This window comes from Durotheca rogersii (assembly GCF_024521655.1).
Source record: "Durotheca rogersii strain YMJ 92031201 chromosome Unknown GGS23scaffold_34, whole genome shotgun sequence".
NCBI classification, from domain to species: Eukaryota; Fungi; Ascomycota; class Sordariomycetes; order Xylariales; family Xylariaceae; genus Durotheca; species Durotheca rogersii.
The window spans coordinates 166,818-190,024 of record NW_026251265.1 but is presented as its reverse complement, the minus strand read 5'-3'; the positions used below and the strand labels follow the sequence as shown (position 1 = coordinate 190,024).

General features: G+C 55.6%; 9 protein-coding genes across 9 annotated transcripts; 6 read left to right on the top strand and 3 right to left on the bottom strand.

Annotated features, from left to right (window-relative positions):
* The first annotated feature begins 939 nt into the window (after positions 1-939).
* On the top strand, positions 940-1,663 carry GGS23DRAFT_586433 (uncharacterized protein). Its single transcript, XM_051517436.1, has one exon. The coding sequence runs from the start codon at positions 1,217-1,219 to the stop codon at positions 1,472-1,474; it is 258 nt and encodes an 85-aa protein (XP_051367992.1). The 5' UTR covers positions 940-1,216; the 3' UTR covers positions 1,475-1,663.
* Positions 1,664-2,415: 752 nt separating this feature from the next.
* GGS23DRAFT_600570 (glycoside hydrolase family 43 protein) lies at positions 2,416-3,637 on the top strand (the record flags this gene model as incomplete). Its single annotated transcript, XM_051519097.1, has 4 exons — positions 2,416-2,766; positions 2,826-2,982; positions 3,041-3,072; positions 3,125-3,637. The coding sequence occupies 4 exons, from the start codon at positions 2,416-2,418 to the stop codon at positions 3,635-3,637; spliced, it is 1,053 nt and encodes a 350-aa protein (XP_051367991.1).
* Positions 3,638-5,113: 1,476 nt separating this feature from the next.
* Positions 5,114-6,745, top strand: GGS23DRAFT_586430 (FAD binding domain-containing protein). Its single transcript, XM_051517435.1, has 2 exons — positions 5,114-6,507; positions 6,565-6,745. The coding sequence occupies exons 1-2, from the start codon at positions 5,192-5,194 to the stop codon at positions 6,692-6,694; spliced, it is 1,446 nt and encodes a 481-aa protein (XP_051367990.1). The 5' UTR covers positions 5,114-5,191; the 3' UTR covers positions 6,695-6,745.
* On the bottom strand, positions 6,746-8,355 carry GGS23DRAFT_586428 (UbiA prenyltransferase family-domain-containing protein). Its single transcript, XM_051517434.1, has one exon. It carries the CDS (start codon positions 8,040-8,042, stop codon positions 6,825-6,827), a length of 1,218 nt encoding a protein of 405 aa, XP_051367989.1. The 5' UTR covers positions 8,043-8,355; the 3' UTR covers positions 6,746-6,824.
* A 1,015-nt stretch (positions 8,356-9,370) lies between these two features.
* GGS23DRAFT_327745 (FAD binding domain-containing protein) lies at positions 9,371-11,264 on the bottom strand. Its single transcript, XM_051512936.1, has 4 exons — positions 11,173-11,264; positions 10,815-11,005; positions 9,933-10,753; positions 9,371-9,835 (listed from the first exon to the last, which is right to left on the bottom strand). Exons 2-4 carry the CDS (start codon positions 10,977-10,979, stop codon positions 9,466-9,468), a joined length of 1,356 nt encoding a protein of 451 aa, XP_051367988.1. The 5' UTR covers positions 10,980-11,005; positions 11,173-11,264; the 3' UTR covers positions 9,371-9,465.
* A 1,274-nt stretch (positions 11,265-12,538) lies between these two features.
* GGS23DRAFT_586416 (uncharacterized protein) lies at positions 12,539-14,609 on the top strand. The gene is made up of 3 exons (XM_051517433.1): positions 12,539-13,414; positions 13,472-13,940; positions 14,056-14,609. The coding sequence occupies exons 1-3, from the start codon at positions 13,204-13,206 to the stop codon at positions 14,480-14,482; spliced, it is 1,107 nt and encodes a 368-aa protein (XP_051367987.1). The 5' UTR covers positions 12,539-13,203; the 3' UTR covers positions 14,483-14,609.
* A 719-nt stretch (positions 14,610-15,328) lies between these two features.
* GGS23DRAFT_586414 (FAD-binding domain-containing protein) lies at positions 15,329-17,826 on the top strand. Its single transcript, XM_051517432.1, has 3 exons — positions 15,329-16,150; positions 16,225-16,984; positions 17,062-17,826. Exons 1-3 carry the CDS (start codon positions 15,763-15,765, stop codon positions 17,297-17,299), a joined length of 1,386 nt encoding a protein of 461 aa, XP_051367986.1. The 5' UTR covers positions 15,329-15,762; the 3' UTR covers positions 17,300-17,826.
* Positions 17,827-19,292: 1,466 nt separating this feature from the next.
* GGS23DRAFT_327578 (NAD(P)-binding protein) lies at positions 19,293-21,244 on the top strand. The gene is made up of 6 exons (XM_051512934.1): positions 19,293-19,315; positions 19,449-19,951; positions 20,112-20,581; positions 20,672-20,814; positions 20,996-21,079; positions 21,182-21,244. Exons 2-4 carry the CDS (start codon positions 19,544-19,546, stop codon positions 20,775-20,777), a joined length of 984 nt encoding a protein of 327 aa, XP_051367985.1. The 5' UTR covers positions 19,293-19,315; positions 19,449-19,543; the 3' UTR covers positions 20,778-20,814; positions 20,996-21,079; positions 21,182-21,244.
* GGS23DRAFT_327585 (uncharacterized protein) lies at positions 21,165-23,165 on the bottom strand. Its single transcript, XM_051512935.1, has 4 exons — positions 22,417-23,165; positions 22,313-22,359; positions 22,190-22,253; positions 21,165-22,123 (listed from the first exon to the last, which is right to left on the bottom strand). The coding sequence occupies exons 1-4, from the start codon at positions 23,063-23,065 to the stop codon at positions 21,762-21,764; spliced, it is 1,122 nt and encodes a 373-aa protein (XP_051367984.1). The 5' UTR covers positions 23,066-23,165; the 3' UTR covers positions 21,165-21,761.
* Positions 23,166-23,207: the final 42 nt, after the last annotated feature.

Sequence of the window (23,207 nt, the reverse complement as noted above, 5' to 3'; positions counted from 1 at the left end):
TGCTCCATGTCCACGGGCCTGCCATGCCACAAAATCGCCGAGTGCCGTCTGGGGAAACTGGGGAAGCTGGGGAAGCGAGGGCCGTGTACGATCAGCTGTTTCAGTAAAGCACCCGGAAAGCTTAGCCGCGCATATGAGAGAGATGAGCGAACCCCCTCAACTTCCATGTCTTACAATACACATCCCGCTACCATAACCCCATTCAGGTTCAAGGTACCTGGGAATGCCTTCGCGACAGGTTGACGATAATATGACTACCTCATATTATACCTCCTCGGCCCTTCGCCAGCGCGTTTCTTGGCCTCTACGATGTTTGCGGGCAGCCGGGTGGGCGAGGATCTGTTGCCCTGTTTGCGAGGTGGAATCCACCAGATGATAGCGGCAATTCCATCCCGGTGCGTCTAAGACGTTGCCCCGAGGCGCTTAAACGGGCTGAACTAGGACAACACCACGCAGGAAATCCTATCCCTGGGAGTAAATTAAGCTATTATACCTAGTGTTGGTGGATATGAGCCGCGGGACACGCCGCCCCCCCTATCTTGGGGTAATAGACGGAACGCAAATGATAAGCGGAGCTAGCATGACGCTCAGTAGGTGTCATACTAAGCGTAATACCAGATGAGAAGCATGCTTTAAGCGGCACTTATGATTCATCGGGGGTGAAACGGTGCGTGTTCCCCCTGCCGTAGCTGAATAACAACCTTCGTCACGTCGTAATAAACCCGGAGCTGACGCACTCGCACAGGCTGTGATCTCTTCTCTCTCCCAACCTCTTATAACGTGGTCCTACTCCCAGAGCGCAACTCCAGTTACCGCGGAGCCCAGTTTCATCTCACGGGAAGCGTCTCCCTGGTGTCTTCGGCTCGACGACCTGCCAACTCTTTCGGCATCGTTCTCCCGTCGGGAGAAGGGTTCTTTTGATACTCGAGATATCTCGGGGTGAATAGCGGGACGTCACAATGTATGGGAGTGGGTCAGGTGTCTCCTAGGCTGCTCTTTGCCGGAGCAACTTTGCGAGTAACCAAATCACACTTCACCACGATACAGTCGTTGCTCAATCTACCTATCAAAGGGACCCTTATTCAATATCGTCAAAGACTACCGGGGTGGAATATAGAAGTGTAAGTAATTTATACCCGACAATGCATGCCCAGGAGCTCGCTGAGACTGTCGTGCTAGGACATCCTTATCTATACCGACACGACACCGGCTGAAGATGGCACCGATATCCCCATATACCACCTACGACCCACAGGTCGCTGCCGCGATGGAAGCGTCGGCCTCTTGTAAAATAAAGGTTGTGTCTAGTATCGTCGGGCTGATGTGTCTCTGCTGGGCACTTTTGGGTGCATTCTTCCTCTACCACTTCCTCAAGCCCCTGGAGGAGGTCGGCACGGAGGCAGCGGTTGGACTACCGGCGTCCGGAGAAGGCGGCGAGAAACGCTGGTGGGTTGACGACTACGACGCGACATAGGACCAGCATCCTCGGTAGCCCGAGGAGGGAGACTTTATCATCAACCTTCTGAGAGGATGAGCGACGCGGTTATCTGAGTTATCTATCGAAATCTTGAAGGGCAAAGGAGTGCTGTCCCCGACAACTCACTGATTTCCAAAGCAAACTTCCGTTAGATCCTCAACAAACCATCTCATATGTGAAATCTTCACACCTATATCTATGGAGTTGATGTATATAGCACGTGTAGGCTCGGATACCGATGTCTATATAGGCCATGGGTGCTATTTTCCTCCAATCACCTCGACTGTGTCATCAGAATGAATATGTGTTGACTATTGTACAGCTGTATTGCTCTTGTACGCGTACTCAAACTTGGTCTGGGGCTCGTTCAGACGACGTTGTGATTGGTGCGGAAAAGACTACTGCAACATTCATAAACCGGCTTCCAACCCCCTTCCAGTCACTTGGTGTCTGGGCGCGGGGATCACATGAGAGGTTGTCTGAAACTATTCATATGTTTTCAAGCCCCACCTACGACTTCTGCCATGGGCATCGTCCGTCGCATCTCTTTCTCGGCGTCAACAGCATTGGTCTTCATTTCACACCGCTCCCATTTCGGCTCCTTTCACCTCGCTTTTCATGTTAGGTATTAGGGGTTTGGTGAACCTAATACTAGCCTCAACTCGCTCCCCGCATCCACTATTTCGGTCCGCTACCTCTTCCCCACATTCACGATGGCTGCATCCGCGGAGCCTTTTGCCGTAATTGGAAGGGAGATCAAGGCTAAAATGCCGGAGTATGGAAAATAGATGTCATTCACGCGCCTTGGATTGGCCCGTCCGGACTCCAATCTCCCGAGGATCATTATACAAATGAAAGATCAACCCCGTGCAGCAACAGCTCGAGGGACCGGGTTTCTGGAACTCTTTCGGCATCTACTACTAAGGGCTGAAGTAAGGATGTTTATGCGTCGGATGCTACAGCTGGCCGTCTCGATCGGCATTCGTTTGGGGCTGTCTCTTGCGAATCCGATCGATCTCGGTGAGCTAGGCCTTCAGGCGGAGCGCCGTGCGGACTCGAGCCTCGTCGGTTATCTTGGGGCGATATTCCTCGGGGCTGACCCGTACGTCTACTTTTACCTCAGCAATGGCAACGATCCGGTTTCGTTCACGGCCTTGAATGGGGGGCAGCCTATTCTTCGCCCAACGAAGGGCACAGGCGGTGTCAGGGACCCCTACCTCGTCCAGGGTGGTGGCTCTGAAGCAGGTCGCAAGTGGTATATTATCGGCACCGATCTGCACATCGGAAAGGTTCGTGAAGCATCAGACCATATAATACTTACTACCGCCGTCAACTAACCATACGCCAGACCACGTGGGACGCTGCACAGCGGACTGGGTCGAAGGGGATATTTGTCTGGGAAACGACTGACCTCATTAACTTCACCGGCGAGCGTCTCATAAACGTCGAAGATGCTAGTGCCGGTATGGTTTGGGCGCCGGAGGCTATATGGGACGCTGCGAAGGGTGAGCTTTTCCTGTCTCCAATCCTCACCTATTACCGCGATGCTAATATTGCGCTCAGATCAATACCTCGTCCATTGGGCATCAAAATTCGTCAGTTTCCCCGCTCGATCAAGTCGGTAACGTCGCTAACCATCAGCAACAGTATCCTGCTTCAGATCCCAATCACACTGGTTCTCCGTCGAATATCCGGATCCGGTACGCGTACACCAGCGACTTCAAGACCTTCAGCACGCCGCAAACCTACATCGACTATGCGCCAACTAACATCATCGACCTCGATATCCTGCCCCTCGACACCACCGGCAACAACTACCTACGGTTCATGAAGGACGAGACGTTGAAGACTGTGTTCCTGGAGTATTCGACGACGGGGCTCTTCGGCACATGGACGCGGGCCGGGGGGGCCGCGGGCATCATTGCATCCGGCGTCGAAGGGCCGGCTGCCTACCGGGATAACAGGGATGACGCCAAGGTACACGTCCTCCTGGACTTTTACGGCGACGACGGGTATAGGCCGTACCAGAGCACCAGCCCGAGAGACAACGCGTGGACTGCGAGCAGCAGATCGGGGTTTCCGAAAAACTTGCGGCACGGAAGCATCCTGGCTGTCAACCAGACCGTGTACGACGCTTTGAGCGGGGCATGGGCCTCGTGAAGCGTCGAGTCGGTTCGGGGCCTGAACAAGAGCATGTGCTAGCGATGGTCCCAAGACAGCAATGCTACGTAGCAACGAGAATGTAAGCGTTTCTCACTGAATGGTTATTATCCAGAGACCCGGGTGGGCTAGGCGTCGATTCCACCCCCCGCTCGTCTTCAGGATCCGTAGACACCGCCAAACCCCACCACCGCTGAGTATGAGATCGGTTCCTAGATGATGAGTGAGACCGTATCCGTTAAAAGACAATATTGCTACTAAAATAGCCCTACCTCTCCCCCTTTTCTTTTTCCCTTTCGTAATATCCGCAATATTGCTCCATTCATTGACGTATGACAACTTCCGATAGAGGAAGGTATATGAGAAGACACACTATTATTTGTTAATAGGTGGTCTTATATCGCTGATGTACAAGGTTCACGTTGCACCTAGGCAATACCCCATCCAGGTATGCATAAATATGACATTTCTCTGCTGACCCGTTAGATATAGAAGGCGACGATGAGGATGCCAATCCAGACGTGCTATTTATCGCATTGTTAGTCATGATGCATCGTCATCGTCACTCTTAAACGGCTCAGAATTGTCTTGGTTCCTGTGCGCGTTGGATCTTAATACGAGCAAATATTTGGAATGCGGAATGCACACAGGGCATCCATCCCCTGGGGTAACGGATAGCTCGGGAGCAGTAGGGCGAATCAAGGGATGTCGGAGTATAACAATGGGCCGAGACATCCATAGACGCATTACCAACGCCTCGGCGAAGAAGTGTCAACTCGGAGCCTTTACAGATAGAGACTACGGTACAATGGCACGGGAGGAGAATGTTTTGAATCGTTCAAGGTCACGGCTTAAAAGACAGAACGCGATAGAATAGCGAAGCGTAGTTGTTATGTTGACGACGACTGCGTACGCGGCGTAGATCTCCAGAGCCATGGCTGCATGCTAATACCCGAGAGCGGAAATCCCCAGGGGCGTCTTCCGCTCGAGACATGGGTCTCTGCGTGCATTCGGCCGACCCCTAGCCCAATACGCAGCTATGAGTACATCTATGCTTAATGACTTGCCTGTACCGCCGCGGCATTTGCCAGGGGGTTGGAATGCTTCCCCTCTTGCGGATTCGTGGATCTGGGCTCACTCACATGGCTCGCACGTGGCGGGACGCGAATTCGGGGTCTGATAGCACTCGTTAGCAGCTGCGCGCCCCTGTTGGATCCTTTCGTACGTGTAATTAGATCAACGGGTACGTCTCGTAGGCAGCTCGGGTTTATTGCCATTACCAGTGATGACTGTCGTTCTGGTTTCCAGGTTTTTCGGGATAACCCATCGCACTTGGCAGCTGAACCCCATGGCCTTCACGGTGATCCTTCGATGCCAGGGGTGAGGCATGCTCGCGACATTAAGCAGCATAACAGCTACAATCCTACGCTGACATGTACCCTTCCTGTACGGCCAGAGGTAGGCTCGACGATATATCTGCAGACTCCGATCCACGTGTGTATCCCCTGCGTCTCTCCTGTTCAACCTCTACCGTCCCATACCCGTCCTGCAGCTATGTCTTTCCGCCTACTGCACCTCGTTGTCGGCCTGCTAACCCTCAGCGTGGCTGAGTGTGTCAGCACGCATCGCCGTGCTGCCACGGGGTGCAACCAGTACGCGGGTCAACTCAACCAGTCTATCTCCGCGGCCTCCACCATTGAGTGCGGTGGCCAGAACGTGCGATGGAGCGAGTACGCGGCTCCGCAACCGGGCGTCGTCGTCAAGATCGGTGCCGAGGACGACGTTTCCAAGGTTGTAGCTTTTGCTAGCAAGAGGAACATCCCCTTTCTGGTTCAGGGCGGCGGCAATGGGTGGGCAAACACATTCACCCTCGACGGCTCCGGAATCGTCATCGACATGTCAAAGCTCAAGGAGATCACCTTCAATTCTAACAAGACCGAGGTGACCTTCCAGGCCGGCGTTACCAACGCCGACCTAGTTGCAGCGGCTTGGAACAGCAACGTGCGCGCCTCTACCGCCACCTGCAACTGCGTCAGTATTCTCGGTGCCACTCTTGGTGGCGGCTTGAGCAGAACCCAGGGTCCGTACGGCATGGAGGTCGACCAGCTCCTCTCGGTCAACTACGTAGACGGCGACGGAAGAAAGAAGACGGTGACGGCCAAGAGCGACCCCGACCTATGGTGGGCCTTGAAGGGAGCGGGAGCCAACTTTGGTATCGTCACCTCAGCAGTATTCAAGAGCTACCTCGTGCCTCAGGAGGAGAACCTGGCTTGGACCGGCGCGCTCATCTACGACCCGTCTAAGATCGAGGCGCTCATGAGCGCCATCGACGACCTCACCTTCGAGGCCGAGATGCAGCTCGATTTCTATTTCGTCGCCAACCCGCCCGCTTACGAGCCTACGGTAGTCATGCTGCCATTTTACCTGGGGAGCGAGGAGGCCGGCAGAGAGAAATTCTCTTCGCTCCTGGCCGTCGGCCCCCTTGCCGACAGCACGGCGGTGCTTACTTACGACGCCTGGAATGCCGCCAGCGACGCGTTTTGCTCCAAGGGCGGCCGCAAGCCTTCCTACGCCGTCGGGCTTACGACGGTCGATCCGGCTGCGTGGCGAAACGTCTGGGATGAGTACTCCTCGTTCCTGAAGCAACATCCCGAGGCTGGGACTACTACTATTCTCACCGAATGCTACGCTACATCTAAAGCCTTGGAGATCGGCAGCTCGGAGTCGTCGTACCCGTTCCGTGATGTTAAGTGCCACGCTGTTGCGATCCCGTGGTATGAGGACGCGAGCCTGGACGGGGAGGCCAACGCGTTTGGTCAGAAGGTTAGGGATTACTTGGCTCCTACAGCCGGAACCTCTGGGCTCCAGGCGTAAGTATTTTACCCATAAGTCCTCTGGGAGACGGTTCACGCTGACAAGCCCCGCAGTTACATCAACTTTGCCCACGGCGACGAGCCACTCGAAGCTATCTACGGGAGCAGCCTACCTAGGTTGCAGCGACTGAAGAAAAAGTACGACCCGAAGAAGCGCTTCAACCAGTGGTTCCCGCTCTCATAATACTCCATAGCCGATGCAGCTATTGATATCTATCCTGTACGAAGTGTATATTGTATGAAGCTAGTAATAAAATAGAGATGTATACTTGTAAAGACTTGCTAATCCCATGCCGCCTTGTCGCATTGTAGGGTCAGACTCTTTCGTGATTCTTCCCTTGGCCGTAAAAGGTATAGAAGTACTCTCCGATAAGTGCTAAGGTCGTAGTACCGCTGACCAGCAGGCCGCCCCAAGAGAACCACCAGGCGCAAATGTCCGGCCTCGTGCGTTTCGCCGTCTTTGCCATAGCAGCCAGCCAGAGGGCGTTTCCCCCGGCGGCACCGACGAAGTAGATGGGCGAGAAGCCGGCCAGCACCCCCGTGGCCACTAGGCAGCCGACCTGGACTGCCCCCAGGACTGAGATGAAAGCAGCCGTGTTGCGATAACGAACGGCCATGCTGCGCACGCCGGCCTTCACGTCGTCGGCCGTGTCCTGGCAGGCGTTCACGTAGTCGAAGATGGTGATCCAGACGTAGTGAGACAGCGCCAGAGAGAAGGTCGCCCCCGCGAGAGCCGGGGTCGGCAGGCTGAAGGGGTCGACGCCAATCGCCGAGGCAGACATGAAGATGCCAGCGGCGAGCGGCGCGCTCAGTATGAGCTGCGGGAAATCGGTAAACCGCTTGCCCAAGGGATACACGCTGACCAGGAACTGGATCGGGACGGCGTATGCCAGCGCAAGCCCGGGATTTGGTAGGCACGCGATGGCTGCGCCAGCGCCGAGCGTCTGTGCACCGTACCACACATAGGCCTGCGAGGGCGTGACCGCACCCCGCGCTACTGGGCGATTCCTGCAGCGCGCTACCTGCCTATCGTACTCGCGGTCGAGGATGTCATTGACGGTACAAGCGGCGCCTCGCAGGAAGACGTTGTACACGAGAAGCACGCCCGCAGTGCCTAGGAGAGTGACCGGCGGCACCGTAGGTGTTGCGAGGCAGGCACCATAGCTGATACCGATCAGATACGCCATGTAGAACCCGTATAGGCCCCCGGGCTTCTCGATACGCGACAGCTCGGCATAGGGCACCCACGACGACGGGAGGAGAGAGAGGACGCCCTGGGTCGGAGGGGACCAGGGGGGGTACTGGCGTGTGAGAGGCTCGGCGTGCGGTCGAGAATGCGACGGCTGGGCCGCCGTCGAGCTTTGCAGTCTCTTTGGTACCTCGCGGATCCAACGTCGGGGTAAGTAGCCCCGACGAGCGGCTGGCCGTGGGATGGCCTGTAAAACTCGAAGTTCGGTGGGCGAGGGAGCACCGAATCTTGGTCGGGTGATGCAGGGGAAGCCCCTCGCTACCGTGGAAAGGGGGTAGGGCATGCTATCGGGCAACGGCAGGAGGGATTCCTATGACAACACGAAATGCTCAGGCGTCATATGCGGAAATGCGCAGTCATACGCTTAAAATTTGCGAGATGAAACGAGATCGGATTTCCGGGCAAGAGACACGGGTGCGTACGGTGCCATGTTGTCTATTATTGAAGTGCTTTAAATTCGAGGGCGGCGCACATCCCAGCAGACGACGTGCTCGGCGTGCTTCTAGATCCATGTTCCTGAACGTGAAGGATCCCGCCTTTTCGTATGGGCTGTAAGGAGCGAAAACAGCCGGGGAGGGCTCTCGCTGACGGGAATATAGGAGGAGTTAGGTGAAGTCGCATTTGCATATGTGGGCGGTATGGGTAGGTTAGGTACCTATAGAACCAACGACGATTCCAGAGAAGAGCAGGGGATGGGATGGGTATCGTTGTTATCGGGATAGGGGGGTGCGGCCCGCCAGGGTTACCGCTATACACGGGTCGTGCCGGAATCGACTGGCGGCGACAGCCCTGTCGAAACAAGGCGGCGTTGCATTTCTGCCAATGCGGGGGGCATACCTTAGGTACCTAACCTACCTATTTAACAGGTAGGTACGATAGGTACCTACGCGCCCCATGTTATGCGTACAGGTACCTACCTTAGGTCTACCTAGGTAGGTGCCCAGTGTAAGTGGGCACAGGTAGGTACACGTTGACGTTTCGTCAGCGCTAATAGGAGTGGTAGGTTAGGTGATGGAGTGCAGGTACGCGTGTCACTTGCATCAGAACGTGCCCAACTTCAGGCGATGTGCCTAAGATAGGAATAGGCACCTTAGGTTAGGTATCTACCTCCTATAGATTAGGTAGGTATTTAACGTATATGTTCGGTGACTGTAGGTGCAAGAAGTACCTATGCAGCGCCAAGCCATAGGCTATACTAGCAGTGCTACGTGACGACCTGGCCTGCCCGTAGCTACCTCTATATAGGTAGGTACCTACGGCTAGGTACATACGCCGGGTCCAGCCAAGTAGAACGGCCTGCCTCTAGTTCTGTTCGTATGCGTCGCAATGCCGTCGTATGCCGCAAGGGGCCTGCGGGTGCTTCCGACGTTAGGAGTTGTGGGCTGCTAAGCTTTAGGATCTCCCCTAATCGCGCAGCTGTTTTTGGCCTGTTTACCGCATTAGGTAGCTTCTCGCCAAACCGCGTAACCGATTGGAACCCGATGCTGATGCCAAGTCCCGCCCAGGTTAGAGACTAAATCCTCTCTGTCCAGCAAGGCGCGGGGCATCTCGTGATATTTTTCGGAAAACCGATGCTCTACCTGTGGGCCCCTAATACCTACCTACCTACCTACCTACCTACTTACCTACCCATCCATCTACCTGTCTACCTACCTACCCACCTTCACACCCACCTCCATGCTTCCCACGCCAGGTATATCAAGTTCTTACCCCTTGCCCTTCAACTCCTTCCCTTCCCGGACTGGCTTGTATCGCGACCAGGCCTCGTCGGCCGCTTTCGACGCGTCGTACCCCCATAGCCATTCCTGGAAGAACGGGTCCGCCAACAGGTTGGGAAATCCCGCCGTCGGGACTTCCGTCAAAAACACCCTGTTCCGTTCCTCTTTCAAGGGCCCGTCGGCCATTTGCCAGTTTCGCCCGTTCTTCAGCGTCGCACGGCTGATCTGGCTGGTCCTCTCCTTGCGGAGACGTTGGTAGATGTCCAGACAGTCCTTGATCTGGCCCCTGTCCTCCACCTTGGCTAGCAGATGCGCCAGGAGCGCAATCGACTCGATGCCAATGGCCGCCCCCTGTGCCCTATAGGAGACGCGTTGGACGTTAGCTCGAGAATCCTAAGAATCCATGCGCATGCCGAGGCGCGGTGGTGGGACAGACGGCGATAGTAAACACCTACAGATACGGTAGCACCCGGTGGGCAGCATCGCCGACGATACAAAATTTGCCTCGCGTATCGACCCATGGCGTCTCTTTGTCATCTACTATGGGCTCGAAGAGCATCCAGCGTAGAGAGTGCTCTGCAAGGCCGACAAGATCGCGAAGCTCGGGCTCCCAATTGTCGAGACGGGACCGGAACTCGTCCAAGTCCACCGGTTGGGGACCGAAAAACATATCGTTAGGGTCCAAGGATGACGGCCAAGTGAAGGCAATGTTGAACGTGCCGTCCAGTACATAGGTGACAGCCTGGCACTCGGGGCCCAACCACACGATAATGTTGGGTTTCTCGACCAGATACCGTAGGCTTGGCACCGCTGCTATAGCCTTCTCCTCGATCAGGATCCGATTGACGACCTTGCCGTGAGGGACTGCCTCGTCTTTTCGCCCTGCCAAGGCTTCTCGGACAACCGAGTGCGCGCCGTCTGCGCCTATAATTAGATCGGCACGAAGCACCTCAGACTGGCCGGATAGCTTCACAACACCGTTGACCAGGTCTATGTCGCCGAGATCGATGCTGACTCCATGCCTGACGTCGACCCCCTCTGCGACGGCCCCGTCGTACAAGAGTCCGCGTAGGTCACCTCGATGCAAGGTCAGGACCGGGGCGCCGTACTTCCTTGCCGGCTCTAACAAGTCTTGGTTATGTAATATTTCTCCCGTCGTATACTCTTTGAGGATGATGGACGGGGGAACGACGGATTTCGAGCGGATCTTCTCGTAGATTCCGAGGTCCTGAAGCACCCGCACGGCGTTCGGGTGCAGCTGGATACCAGCACCGATCTCGAGAGACAGCGCTTTCAGTCAAAAGGCCACCAACCACCCACGCGCCTGCATCACTTACGGTTTTGAGAGTAGTGTCCCTCTCGAGTATCGTCACTCGGAACCCATACTGGCGCAGGAAGATGCCGCCGACAAGCCCGACCACGCCGCCGCCGACTATGCAAATATGAAGTCCGGATAGAACAGCATCTCCCGAGGGCGTCTGGTCCGTCTTTTTGACCTTCATCAAGGAAATCCGCAACGACTACCGGACTGCTAGGTATCAGTCGACGTTTCAGAGCGACCAGGGCTTTCGTTCGGCCAGGGCACTCGGTTCCCTCTGTCGGGTAACGGGGTGGCAGTAGGCTATGGGGGTGGGAAGGAGGGCAAGTCAGGGCCGGACGGGGGACTTGAAGCCTGGCTCGGGAATTAATACCTACTCGGCACAGCGGTGAGAGGCGGCAGTATACGATAGGAATTGCCCATTTTATACCTTCCCGATCTTTAATAATACCTCTGGCGATTGAAAATGGCACCCTCGACTGTGAGCTCGCTTGGATCGTTGCCGCGCGTCCACGCGTCGCCTTCCACCATTTTATTTGGCCGGACTCGCTCTCGAGTGACTGGCTTCAACAATTATCAGGGCCGTGATGCCCCTACACCTTGCTGGTCCTTTCCCGCACCTTATTGCGTCAGGCTGTTTTCGGCGTCCGCTTCTCTACACGCTGCGAGACCCTCCTTAGGAGGGAGGGAGGTGGGTATACTTACAGTTTCGTCGCATCACAGGCGCATTCTGCTGGTTTCCCGTTGCAGAATTTCAGCGTAGTTGGGTTGCGATGTGCCGACGTCGAAACACCCATAGTTAAGCACTTCTCCATACTCTTGAGAATCGGCATGTTCCATATTTACCCGTTACCCACCAACGACGGGCTTAATCGCGGCTTGCTAACCCACCTATGCCTTGCCATCCAACCCCACGCCCAAGGGGGTGTGCGCCAGCATGCCTACTCATAGCGAGCGAATTTCGACCGTTCAATTAAGTACCAGTGGCAGCGCTGTTTCCTTGCTTTTCCCTTGGCTAGGAGTGGTGGCTAGGAATCGCGATCCGGTTTCCGCTCGTCGGCAGAGCCGAGAGGACGACTTACCGTGAACTCCCCACTAACTGCATTTGCTGCCGCTGATCTCCTTTTGGGGATAAAACGAAAGGTGAGAAAAATGAAAGGAAGGGTTATATTTATACTTGATTCAGTAAGCGCGGGCAGTTGTAAGACGGCCCTTTATAGTTATCAACCTGCCTGTGGCGGGATCAAATCTGGTCACGAGGCGCTCTGCTAGTTGCAATTATGTCAGCCTTTACTTATCTCCAGTTGGGACCAGGAGGTTGATCCGAGTCAGCAGTGTAGCCAATACTTAGCTTCGATGCATCGCCCGACCGGGGTCGGCGACCAGGGCCTGTGAGGTAGTACCGTTACTACCTGAGCTAGGTACCTATAACGCAGCAACGTCAGATAGTAGGTGTCAGGTAGTAAGTGATATAGGTACAATGCCTTTCCTCGTCGAATTCGTGCCATATCATGCGGATAATGTGGCCCTCTGCGTGCCTGTGCCATCCCGAGCATTGCTAGATACGGCCCCAGACGGCCGAGAGGGTATGCCGGATCCGACATCGTAATCTTCCCAGCCGCGGTTTGGCCAGAGTTCCAGTGGCATTATGCGTAGTAAGCGTGGATGATACTTTTCTCGCCGTAGCTAGGGCGGCATGAAATAAGCACGAGTTATATCCGATCAGGTTCAGCTGTATGGGTAGGATCGCTAAATATTGGTTTGGAGACAAGCTGTGTAGCATCCATCCCGTCTCACTCGAGGTGCGTATAATCCCGCCAGCAGCTTAGATGGCAAGTAGGCAGGTCCTCAGTCACGATTAGCCGGGGGCGATACAAAAGACCTCGCGGCCCACGTATTCGCGGCGTCCCTGGAGGGAAGACGATAGCCTAGATAGGTTTCAGCATCACGTCTGCTGTCCACTTTTAGGTCCAGGCAAATCCTGCTCGCCTTCGCGGTACGGTCTGATTCACACGATTCAAACCAGATACAGGATCCCTTGAATTCGATCCTTTAACAGACTGGGTTTCATATCAGCTTTACCCATTTAGGCGGGTGGTTTTTTGCTTGCGTAGTACCCAAGGGTCGAAGCGTACACGGGTTGCTTCATATTAAACCCCGTTTCTAGTCTCCGAATCGTTGAGTTCCTGCCCCGAGGTCGCATCGATATCACCAAGTCTAGGCCCGTACATTGACATCGAGAGGCTATACCTAGCAGAAGTCGAAGTTCCCAGAAGTCTACGGAGCCTCAGAATATCGCCACCTTATAAGCTCGTCTGCGTCGCGAGAGAGGGGGAGAGGCAACGCTGGATGCGCCCTGAGATCCGCTCACACCGAGAGATGAATCTATCTGGCATCCGTGCGTCGAAATGTCTAACCCTTACCTCGATCCCAACTACAATCCGTATCCCCGGTCCGTCTTGGTCGGGACGGCCGTCTTCTTCATCATTCTCCCCATAATCTCCGTAGGGGTCAGATTCTATGCGCGATCGGTGAGTTGGGCCAAGGTTGGAATCGACGACTTGATCACCATCCCGTCGATGCTCATCTGCATCGGGCTCTCGATAACCCAGATCATCGGTACGTGCCGCAGTCGAGGGAGGCTGCCAGAACGGCCAGACTAACGGGGCGGCACAGCAACGGAGGCCGGAGGGCTGGGAAGCCACCAGGAGCTCGTCGACGGCCAAGTCGCACACACCACGCAGCTGTACGTGTACGAGAAGACCAAGTACACCTACCAACTTCTCGGGACGGTCGGCCTCTGGGTCATCAAGCTTTCGGTGCTCCTCTTCTTCCGCCGCATATTCTCGGTTCGGTCTTTCCGCGTCATCAACGATGTCTTCATCGGCATCACCGTCGCCTGGGGCATCGCTTTCACGTTTACCGTCGCGTTGCAGTGCACGCCGGTCTCGACGCTCTGGGAGAAGTTCGAGATCGAGTACGGAGACTCGTGCATAACGGTGCAGCCCTTCTACTTTTCTTTAGCCATCTCCGACCTCATCCTCGACGTGGTCATCTTCATCCTGCCCGTTCCTCACCTGTGGCAGCTCCAACTGCCCTGGAGGGAGAAAGTCGGCGTTGCTGGTATCTTCCTCTTGGGATCCATGTGAGTGTATAAGCCCTCTCTCTAGTCCTCCATTTCTCCACTGCTTCCCCAGCGATGTGCCCCGCCGTCGAAGCCCCGCGCAGCGCCGGGACGAGAAGGCTAACGGACTGCTTAGTGTCGTCGCCATCGGTATCACACGGACTATCATCTTCGGATGGGTGATTTCTTTCACCACCGCCAATCCGCTCGTCTACTTCTCGGACATTACCTGGTACACAGCGGGCACATTGTTCTGGCACTTGGCCGAGAATGAGGTTGGGCTCCTAGGTTGCTGTCTGCCGACGTACGCGCCGCTGTTCCGGGGCGTGCTGAAGAAGCGCACTACCTTGGGCGCGTCGGGTGGTTCGTCCGGGCTGAGCTCGCACAAGCGGTCCACCCATACGGCGTACCACCAGCGCCTCGAAGACGAGGAATCGCTGACCCGGGTGGGAGGTTCTGGACAAGTTACCTCGGCGGGGTTTGAGGAGCATGCGCTGGAAGCAATACCCAACAACCGAATCGTGGTCAACACTAAGATCCAGGCCGAGAGTTCGGCGGCCTAGCAGATCTGGATCCGATTACCTAGTAGTAGTGGCATAGCAGTAACTAATATCTCGCAACTAGATATAGGTACAGGATATCTGTGTAATATAATGTCTGTAGCAGTCGCAGAGCCGTCGAGAACGAGGATATCTAATGACTGACTGCGCGCACCTGAAGGATCACCCATTGAAGAAGCAGCAGTACGCGATGGGCGCCCTCTAGGAAACCCCGTGGTGGTGTTAGGGCAGATGGCCCATAGCTCCAAGCCCTAACAGCGGTAAAAGGGTAAACCCGTCTTCTAAGCACCGAAGGATCTACTTACCATTCTCGGCGGGAATACATCTAGTCTAATAATACAGGTACCTAGGTACCTAAGGAGGTACCTCTCTACCTCTCCGAAGGCACTTGCCTCTGTGCCGTATGGGCGCCGTGCATATTATTACGTTGTACTACGCCGTACTACGTCGTGCTCCTGCCTGGGTTGTTCTCGAAGGGGCCGGGCTAAGCAAGGGCATGCATGTACCCGATGTATGCGGTAGGTAGGTACCTTAGGTACCTATGTATAGGATACCGGCTCAAGGGCCCACTCCCCGCCCTGGTTCCTCCACCAGCTAACCGGTACTGGTAAGTGCCCGGGATCCTCGGGAGGTACCTCTAAGCCCTACCAACTGCCTCCTACAGCAGCAGTATTGTACGTACCTCTGTGCGATGATGCACCTGGCACATCGGAGGGTTTTGGCAGATACCTCTCACTTACTGTAGGTACCTAGTATACCTGCCGATAGTTTTCTGTGCGTTAGTTGTGCACCGTTGTTATTTCCTGCCCTTGTCGCGGGCTACTTGTCGGGTCACAAGTTCCTGGTTACATTGGTTATATGGTTCCCAGTTCCCAGGGCCGGTTTAAAACTGTTAGGCAGCATGCTACAGAGGCAGAACCGCTACAGCGCCGCCTCGACCGTGGCCTCATCGTGTTGGTCTCACGCATTTTTACTACCAACGTACCTGGACGCTTGCCCATTACCCATCTCAAGACTACTATCAATATTACCCCGCGGCGTGCGTAACAATGCAGCATCTCGGACTCTCGGCGTCCTTTTCCTGGGACTGGCACCTCCCGCCGTCTTACCTGTCGGCTAGTTGCTACACCATAAAGCACCAACGAAACAGCGCCAGCAGCATTTACACGAGGAATTGTCTGCTCTAACTTCTCGCACGCCAATTCCTGGACGGTCAAGACATTCTGTCGTCTACTTCATCCCCTCGACTCCCTCAATTTCTCCTCCTACCTACGTATCCAGCCATGGCCAGCGAAGACTTCCTGTCCGCCCTCGCCACCAAGCTCTCGCCCTCGTCCAAGATCCTCAGGGATGAGAAGTCCCCGGACTTCACGGCTACGCTGGACCGGTGGTCTAACTATGATGTGAAGATCCCGTTTGCCATCGTCCAGCCTGCGAGTGAGGAAGATGTCATACACGCGGTCCGAGAGGCCGTAAGGGCTTCCGTCCCCTTCGTCCCCGCGTCGGGTGGCCACAGCCCGTGGTCGACGATCGGAAAGGACGGGATTATTATCGACCTGAGTCGGTACAAGGGTGTCGCATACGACGCCGCCGAGAACGTCGCTACTGTCAGGGGCGGTACCTTGATGACCGATCTTCAAGCTGCGTTGCACCCCCATAGGCAATTTGCAGGTATGGGAGAGAGGACAGCCTCTATCTAGCTTCTACTACTTTCTCCTCTCTACGCACGCTCACCTATTCGCTAGCCGTCGGCAACGGCAACACCGTTGGCGTGATCCCGTACTACATCGGTGGCGGCATCAGCATCTACACTCCCTTCGTCGGCTATGGCAGCGAGAATATCGTTTCTGCGAAGCTCGTAACCGCCCAGGGAGAGCTTGTGGCAGTGTCGGAATCTCAGAACCCGGAGCTCCTATGGGGGCTTCGCGGCGCCGGCCAGTTCCTAGGCCTAGTCACGGAGTTGACCATTAGGACTTACCCATACTCTCTACTGGGCAACGACGAGGGTCAGCGCATGTGCGGCACCTACATATTCCTCCTGCAGCAGCTCGACGCCGTCTGCACCGCTCTGCAGACAATCATAGAGAGCAAGGAACACGTATCGGCGGGTCACGTCATGATCGTGCAGGCGCCTCCGGACTTGAAGCAGCAGGTTCTGCTAGTGGCACCGCAGGTGTTCTGCTCCGCCGAAGAGGCCGCGAAGCTGTTCCAGCCCCTAGTCGATATCGGCCCGGTCCAGCAGGTGTTGATTCCGTCTACGTTTGAGAAGCACAGCGACCATCTCGATTGGGTCTGTGTCAAGGGAGACTTCAAGAAGTTCACCCAGATCGGCCTAACCGGCTGGAGCACCGAGAACTTCAAGAAGCTTGCTGAGCTCCATGCCGAACTGGTCGCAACCTGTCCCGATGCCGCCCGCTCCGGGTATAACGTGGAGTGGCATAGCCCGTGCCGAGCAAAGAGGGAGCTAAAATCGTCCTTCGGCCACGAGAACGTGGATTATTGGCTGTACGTATTTTCCCAACCCGTTTCTGAATGCCCCCCGTTTCTTTTTTCCTTTCTAAATCTAACGCCGCCTGGGCTAGCAACGTGTTGAGCTGGTACACCGACGGAGCTCATCACGACTTCGTAGCCAAGATGGATCAGAAGGCACAGGAGTGCATGCGAGTTGGCACTAACGAGGAGGCCTTCGTTTCCTACACCAACACCAGCCGCGAGGATGCTTTGGAATACCGGTATAAGGGCGACGACAGGATTCGTAGGCTCAGGGCCCTGAAGAGGGAATTTGATCCCACTGGGACTTTTACGCGTGAGCTTCTGTAGGTGATAGCATAGAATGCTGATACTCAGCACCGGTATCAGCCTACGAATGGAAGTTCGCCGAGAGACGAGGTGGGATGTCACAGCAAGGATGATGATCTACCCAGCTTCTGTGACCGCACATAATACCTACCTCCGATCCCCGCCCGCTTGGGACTGTGTTATTATATAGAGTACCACCCTCCCCCTTCCCCTCCCCCTCCCCTCTGTCACGGAGACAGCAGTGAAATACGTCTACGTACGCGAGGTGACCGCCCATAGCTACCAAGATCATGCAAATATCCCGTGGATTCTATATCTTTACAGCGATTCCGCAGGAGCTCGAAGTGATTTCCGACACGGCCATGCACTTTTCGAAAAGGCCTACGTAAGTTACACACCAACGAGGCAGGCTCCTAATAATCTCGCGGATCATTGCGCGTGGCAAGGGGTGTCGAAAGTCCTACGTAACCCCGACTGTGCGTGCGTGCGTGTGTGTGTGTGTGCTGGATGTGCTGGGTGTAGCACTTGGGAGCCTACACAAGAGGACCACGATCCCGCGTTCTAGACTTGCTCTCACACTCGGCCTTCGTCAACTATCGTGTACAAAGACAGTAGTCAGATCTGCTGGTTCGCCCCATGCCCCTCTCCTGCCCGCTGCTGGTCCAGTAGCAAGCATAAATTTGTAGGTGTGACGATTCAGGATTTCCGTCTCGCGCTCGCGCGCCTCGTATGTCCGAGGTTGGCAGCCACAGGCCCAAGAACAGAGGATAATCCCTCCAGCCGGGAGCGAAAATGCGACCGGAGGAGCAAGCTACCAGTGCTTATGCTGTGGTGATCAGCGGAGTCTAGACTGGGAATTTGTCGTGCTGACGAATCCACGGGAGACTTGGAGAAATGGTGGGACGGGACGAGGTGGGCAGCATCGTGAATGCACCACGACGACGGGACAGGCATGCCAAACGGGATAAGTAGAGGGAACACCTGGGAAGCTGACACGTTAATTCCGGGCCACCGCCCTCGTTAAGCAGTTCCCCTCTTCGGCTACGTGTTTAGTTATGCCGGTCGTCAACCGGTTCCTTGACGAGGTATTCATTCTGCTGACTTCCGCTTAGGGAATAAGGAACATGTTACCCTGCCGAGCATCCACGAATCCTCTGCGCCCAGAGTCGATAGATCGCCGCCTCTTGTCCCACGTATAGGTACATCTAAACGAGGACAATCCGATCCCGCGATACCTACCTCTTACACCTTTCCTCTATCTACGTCTATATACCCTACCCCTTACGTGCATACATCCACCCACACCCCAGATAGATGCCCGGGGGAGTTACGCATCGATAGGTCGTGACCCTCAGACACGGACGATCAGTGGAGGCGAGCGCTATTCTTAGTGTAGCTACCCATCCCAAAGACAAAAAGTCTGAGGGGATGGGGGTAAGGGGACCTGAGAGATCTGTCAACAGGATACATCTGGCTCTGTGCAGATCGGCCACTGCAAGATGATGTGCGGGAAGACGAGCTCGACCATGCGAAACCGACCCCCGCTGCATCGGTGTCACGACGCATAGACGGAAGGTTAACGTGGCTATTCTAGGTAATGTTTTTCTAGAACACCCTGCAAGCTGGAGGCGGAGCTCTCCTACACAGCTCCATCCGGGTGCAGGAGGGTGGTCATGGGTAGGATTGCGTACCTGCGTAGATACCATCGACGGAACCGTACGAGGGGGTAGGTATTGCTGGGAGGGTCACGCACGACTACACCATGAAGGCTGGGTATTACACCGAGGCGGCGGTTTAGCAGGCGGAACAACGTACGTTGCGATGATGAGCAATGGCTGCTACTTCGTCCGCACGGTGATGATTCATTTCCTCGCCAGTTTTCCCGGGATAAAATAATAAGGCAAATAATACCTCAGAGCAAACGGTTTAGTTGGTATATCAGGCATCATTCCTTACCTAGATATCTTCGCACAATAAAAAAACACCGGAAGCCCAGGCAACTGGCTACTTTCAAGTATTACAGAAGACTCTGTGTAGGTATGTATTTACGTCTCGTATCCGTTAAATATTAATTACGGACGGGCCTGCGGTCTTCCGCGATGTTGCACAGCAAAACAGCGTCCGCCAAGCGGCCGTCCGAAGGGGGGCGCTTTGACTAACTCAGCCACAGCTATTTCCGAAGGGAAACGTTTCCTCGGTTCGATCAATCGCTAGACGAAGCACCAACGTGCAAACCCAAGCACATCAACCTCCCCGTCGCCCGCCATGGAGGCAGCATCGACAGTGGCATCGATACTGTGGTATCAACTGACCTTCAAGCCGAAGCCTCTGCCCGCCGATGTCAAGCTCGACGGAAAGACAGCGATAGTGACAGGCTCAAACGTCGGTCTTGGCTTCGAGGCCGCCAAGGAGCTCGCTGCCCACGGTCTTTCGCGCCTCATCCTCGCCGTGCGGAGTCCAGCCAAGGGCGAAGAGGCCCGCGCCTCCATCGTGAGCGCGAGCCCCAAGTGCAGCGTGGAAGTATGGCAGCTGGATCAGGAGTCGCCTGAGAGCATCCTCGCGTTCGCGCGCAAGGCCCAGGGGCTCGACCGGCTCGACATCCTGCTCCTGAATGCCGGGATGAAGCGGTTAGATTACAGCAAGTCGCCCACCGGCCACGAGACACACGTACAGGTGAGGACATCTAATAGCCCGTCCGCTCACATATCTCCCGGGTTGCCACAGCCCCGGCGCACCACCGCCGTCTCTTCCGCGTATTCTTTTGGGATGGTCCCAATCCCGCCAAGTCCGCGCCCGCGTACCGAGAGCCGCGAGCTAACCACTTCGTACCTAGGTGAACTACCTAGGCCCCGCGCTCCTGTCGCTAATCCTGCTCGACCCGCTCCGTCGCGCCTCGGCGCTGACCGGGACCCCGGCGCGCATCACCTTCACGACGTCGAGCCTCGCGTTCCTGTCTCCGGTGCAGGACATCGCGGCGCCGTCGTCGGCCGACCAGCAGATCCTGCCGTGGCTCGACGACCCGGCGTCGTTCCAGCCGGGGCCCGGCCGCTACAGCCTGTCGAAGCTGCTGCTGATCCTGTGGGCGCGCGAGCTCGCCGCGCACACGGACGCCAGCGAGATCCTTGTGAATATGGTCAACCCCGGCTGGTGCATGACTGAGTTCCACCGCGCCGACCCCAGCTCCGCCGCCGCCGGCAGGTACCTCGCGTGGAGCGCCGACGTGGGCGCCCGCTTCCTGACCGACGCTGTCGTGGCGCACCCGGACAGCCACGGGGCGTACCTGAGCGAGCAGGCAGTCAAGCCGTAAGAGCTATCTTCCCCCTCTTCCCCCCCTTCTCTTACTGATTCGGCGACCGAACGCACTGATGCTGACCCGTCGGGTATCTATCGTAGTTTTTCGAAATTCGTGCTCTCGGCTGAAGGCCAGGCCGTGCAAAAGAAGCTCTGGAACGAAACCCTGGCTGCGTTAGAGGAGTACCCCGAGAGCAAAGTCTGGTAAGGACATAATATTATCGGTGTCAAGGTTACATACAGTTGTCAGTTGCTTAACTGATCCTAGCCTTGAGGGTTTGCCTCCATGTCTTCATTGTAGATGTACCAAGCACTGTATTTTATACTTATCGAACCCCATTGCTTGAGGTTGCTCTCCTTACCAATATCAAACCCCTTGGCCATCTAATACACCATGGCGGCTTCCGGACCGTCGACTTTCAGTAGGGTCACTCTTCTCCGTATTTAATGAGCCCCTTTAACGTCCATTGCGCGGGCTTCATTCTAGAGGGCACGAAGGATATGATATAGGTATGGGTAATACTCTCCGCACAATCCCGTTCGCTCTCCAGCTATTGTCCCATACCGCCGGAATTTTCAAGCTAGTCTAACAAACAACGAATACCGGATCAGGGCTGCCGCTCGCTTGTCTGGCTTGGGTGCGGAACACACATTTTCCGGAAGCCGTGGGGAACGTGGCTATCCAGAAGGGGGCTTGTGTATCGGTTCGCCAACAGCTACTCGCATCCACTCCAGAGATCGTTAACTTTCCCAAAAACTACTACCGTAACACCATGGCTGCCCTGGAAACATCCGGGGGCGTATTTTCTCTCGCAGAAACAAACAACCCGGACCACGGCTTCGCAACTCTTAGGTTATTTAGCCTAGTAGGCGAGTTGAGAGCTTAATGCCGACTCGTCCGTCGCTGATTTCTTCATATGCAATGCTGCCGGTCTCCAGCTTGCTGCGAAGGTTTCTATCAGGGCATGTGCGAGGAGGGTGAAAATTGGGGATATATGTAAAGTAATCGTGAGAAGTCGGGCTGGCGTACTGCTCACACATGCATGTCTTTCCCTTGCAGATATTCCCTCCCGCGAGCTCACGGATCAGATCAGACGAGGACATTCACTTTCAAATTACTACCTACAGCTTTGAAGGAGAAACCTTGGCTATTTCCCCGAGCAGCGTATACCGTTGCGAGAGGGATCGTCATCTAGGTAGATGACTCGACCCCCACCACCCTTGTGAACCTCGTCGAAGGTGCAGCGTTTGGTTCAAAATCCGGGATCTTCAAGTCTGGAAACACTTTCTGTACCTTGCGCGCTAGGTACTGTGACCACCGCCCTTCAACCTCACGGAACGTGGTGGCGGCCCAGCGCTTCTTGGCCAACAGCTTCTCCTCATCAGACAATGGGGGCAGGTGGTCTAGTGACAGCCGAACCATCTTAGCATTCCATGCGAAATCGAAAAAGAGGGGGAAAGAGAAGCGCGGCGCGCTGTCGGGTCCTGGCCGGAGGACGCGATGCGGTCGAGATCGATATCGGCCGTGGGTGAGTTGGTCGAACATATCGCCGACTTGGTGGTAAGTCAGTGTTTGGACGACTGTAAAGGTATCAAGAGTGAACTGAATGTTCGGCTTACTGTTCACTACAAAGGAATTTTCTACAACCGGCACATCTATCCACTCATCGGACGGGGATAGGATCTAAACTAAGCTGTGAGGCAGGGTTACCAGAACTAGGGACGTTCCAAGGCTATACTGACCTGGAGGCCGGGCGAGTCTACCTTCAGAATGGTAAGAAACCCGAAATCTACGGCGCCAAATTAGCGAGTTCCCCAGACCAGCTGATATTCTGGAGCTTTCCAACCAGTATGTTCGCCGATGCCAAAGCTCTTCTCACTATTTCCGTTCTTCGGCTCCTCAGGAGCCGCCCCCTGAAGAGCATCTGCCTTGACTGGCGCATACTTGAAGCACCGAAAGAGCACGACCGGCTCCGGTTCCAGAAGAGCCTGCCGCAGCTCATCCTGACCCAATCCCAACCCCAGAGAGAACATGTCCGTCAGCGTCTTTCCTAGTTCCGTGACTTTGTCCACGTACTCCAGCACAGTGGGCCTCATGTCGGGGAGCTCCTGGTCGGGGAACTGGTTCCGTCCATGCAGCGGGAGGCCGGCGAGTGGATGGTCATCGGTGTGCTCAGGGCCCACGTACAGGCCCTCCTTCCAGTCGAGGCGACCGTGGGTATGCTCCCCGCCGAGCGGCATATAGCCGCGCCAGGCGACACCGCCATTACTCACGTCCAGGGCTGTCTTGGCGGCGAGTGGTAGGTCGAAGAAGCTCCGCGAGACGGAAAGAAGGGAGGATTGGGTCTGTGGAGACACCTGGGTCCCGGTAATGAGAAAGAAGCCCCATTTCGAGGCTGCGGCATGCATTGCTTGAATGGCATGCTGGGCGTCCCGGAGCTGTGGGCCCCCGGCGTAGTACGCCGTGAGATCGACGATAGGAAGTTGCTCAGCCATGGCTTGAGGACTTACGACGAAGCTGAGTAGAGCTAAGCAGAGGGTAATGGGAAACGAACGTCTCTGCTCTCTACTTATGTGCGGAGTTGGAGAGTCCTACGGGATTTTTTTATAAGTGAACTCTTAAGGCCGGAGGGGGCGT

What these genes read in the sequence shown, in the direction of transcription:
- GGS23DRAFT_327578 (XM_051512934.1), top strand. Translation starts at nt 19,544, where the DNA reads ATGGAGGCAGCATCGACAGTGGCATCGATACTGTGGTATCAACTGACC. An exon ending in GCCACGAGACACACGTACAG is followed by an intron (nt 19,952 to 20,111) that starts GTGAGGACATCT and finishes CTTCGTACCTAG; the next exon opens with GTGAACTACCTAGGCCCCGC. An exon ending in AGCGAGCAGGCAGTCAAGCC is followed by an intron (nt 20,582 to 20,671) that starts GTAAGAGCTATC and finishes TATCTATCGTAG; the next exon opens with TTTTTCGAAATTCGTGCTCT.
- GGS23DRAFT_327585 (XM_051512935.1), bottom strand. Translation starts at nt 23,065, where the DNA reads ATGGCTGAGCAACTTCCTATCGTCGATCTCACGGCGTACTACGCCGGG. An exon ending in TGGCATCGGCGAACATACTG is followed by an intron (nt 22,360 to 22,416) that starts GTTGGAAAGCTC and finishes TTGGCGCCGTAG; the next exon opens with ATTTCGGGTTTCTTACCATT. An exon ending in TAGACTCGCCCGGCCTCCAG is followed by an intron (nt 22,254 to 22,312) that starts GTCAGTATAGCC and finishes AGCTTAGTTTAG; the next exon opens with ATCCTATCCCCGTCCGATGA.
- GGS23DRAFT_586430 (XM_051517435.1), top strand. Translation starts at nt 5,192, where the DNA reads ATGTCTTTCCGCCTACTGCACCTCGTTGTCGGCCTGCTAACCCTCAGC. An exon ending in GGAACCTCTGGGCTCCAGGC is followed by an intron (nt 6,508 to 6,564) that starts GTAAGTATTTTA and finishes CAAGCCCCGCAG; the next exon opens with TTACATCAACTTTGCCCACG.
- GGS23DRAFT_586414 (XM_051517432.1), top strand. Translation starts at nt 15,763, where the DNA reads ATGGCCAGCGAAGACTTCCTGTCCGCCCTCGCCACCAAGCTCTCGCCC. An exon ending in CCCCCATAGGCAATTTGCAG is followed by an intron (nt 16,151 to 16,224) that starts GTATGGGAGAGA and finishes CCTATTCGCTAG; the next exon opens with CCGTCGGCAACGGCAACACC. An exon ending in GAGAACGTGGATTATTGGCT is followed by an intron (nt 16,985 to 17,061) that starts GTACGTATTTTC and finishes CGCCTGGGCTAG; the next exon opens with CAACGTGTTGAGCTGGTACA.
- GGS23DRAFT_586433 (XM_051517436.1), top strand. Translation starts at nt 1,217, where the DNA reads ATGGCACCGATATCCCCATATACCACCTACGACCCACAGGTCGCTGCC.
- GGS23DRAFT_327745 (XM_051512936.1), bottom strand. Translation starts at nt 10,979, where the DNA reads ATGAAGGTCAAAAAGACGGACCAGACGCCCTCGGGAGATGCTGTTCTA. An exon ending in GGGACACTACTCTCAAAACC is followed by an intron (nt 10,754 to 10,814) that starts GTAAGTGATGCA and finishes CTGTCTCTCGAG; the next exon opens with ATCGGTGCTGGTATCCAGCT. An exon ending in CACCGGGTGCTACCGTATCT is followed by an intron (nt 9,836 to 9,932) that starts GTAGGTGTTTAC and finishes CGTCTCCTATAG; the next exon opens with GGCACAGGGGGCGGCCATTG.
- GGS23DRAFT_586416 (XM_051517433.1), top strand. Translation starts at nt 13,204, where the DNA reads ATGTCTAACCCTTACCTCGATCCCAACTACAATCCGTATCCCCGGTCC. An exon ending in CTCGATAACCCAGATCATCG is followed by an intron (nt 13,415 to 13,471) that starts GTACGTGCCGCA and finishes GGGGCGGCACAG; the next exon opens with CAACGGAGGCCGGAGGGCTG. An exon ending in ATCTTCCTCTTGGGATCCAT is followed by an intron (nt 13,941 to 14,055) that starts GTGAGTGTATAA and finishes CGGACTGCTTAG; the next exon opens with TGTCGTCGCCATCGGTATCA.
- GGS23DRAFT_586428 (XM_051517434.1), bottom strand. Translation starts at nt 8,042, where the DNA reads ATGCCCTACCCCCTTTCCACGGTAGCGAGGGGCTTCCCCTGCATCACC.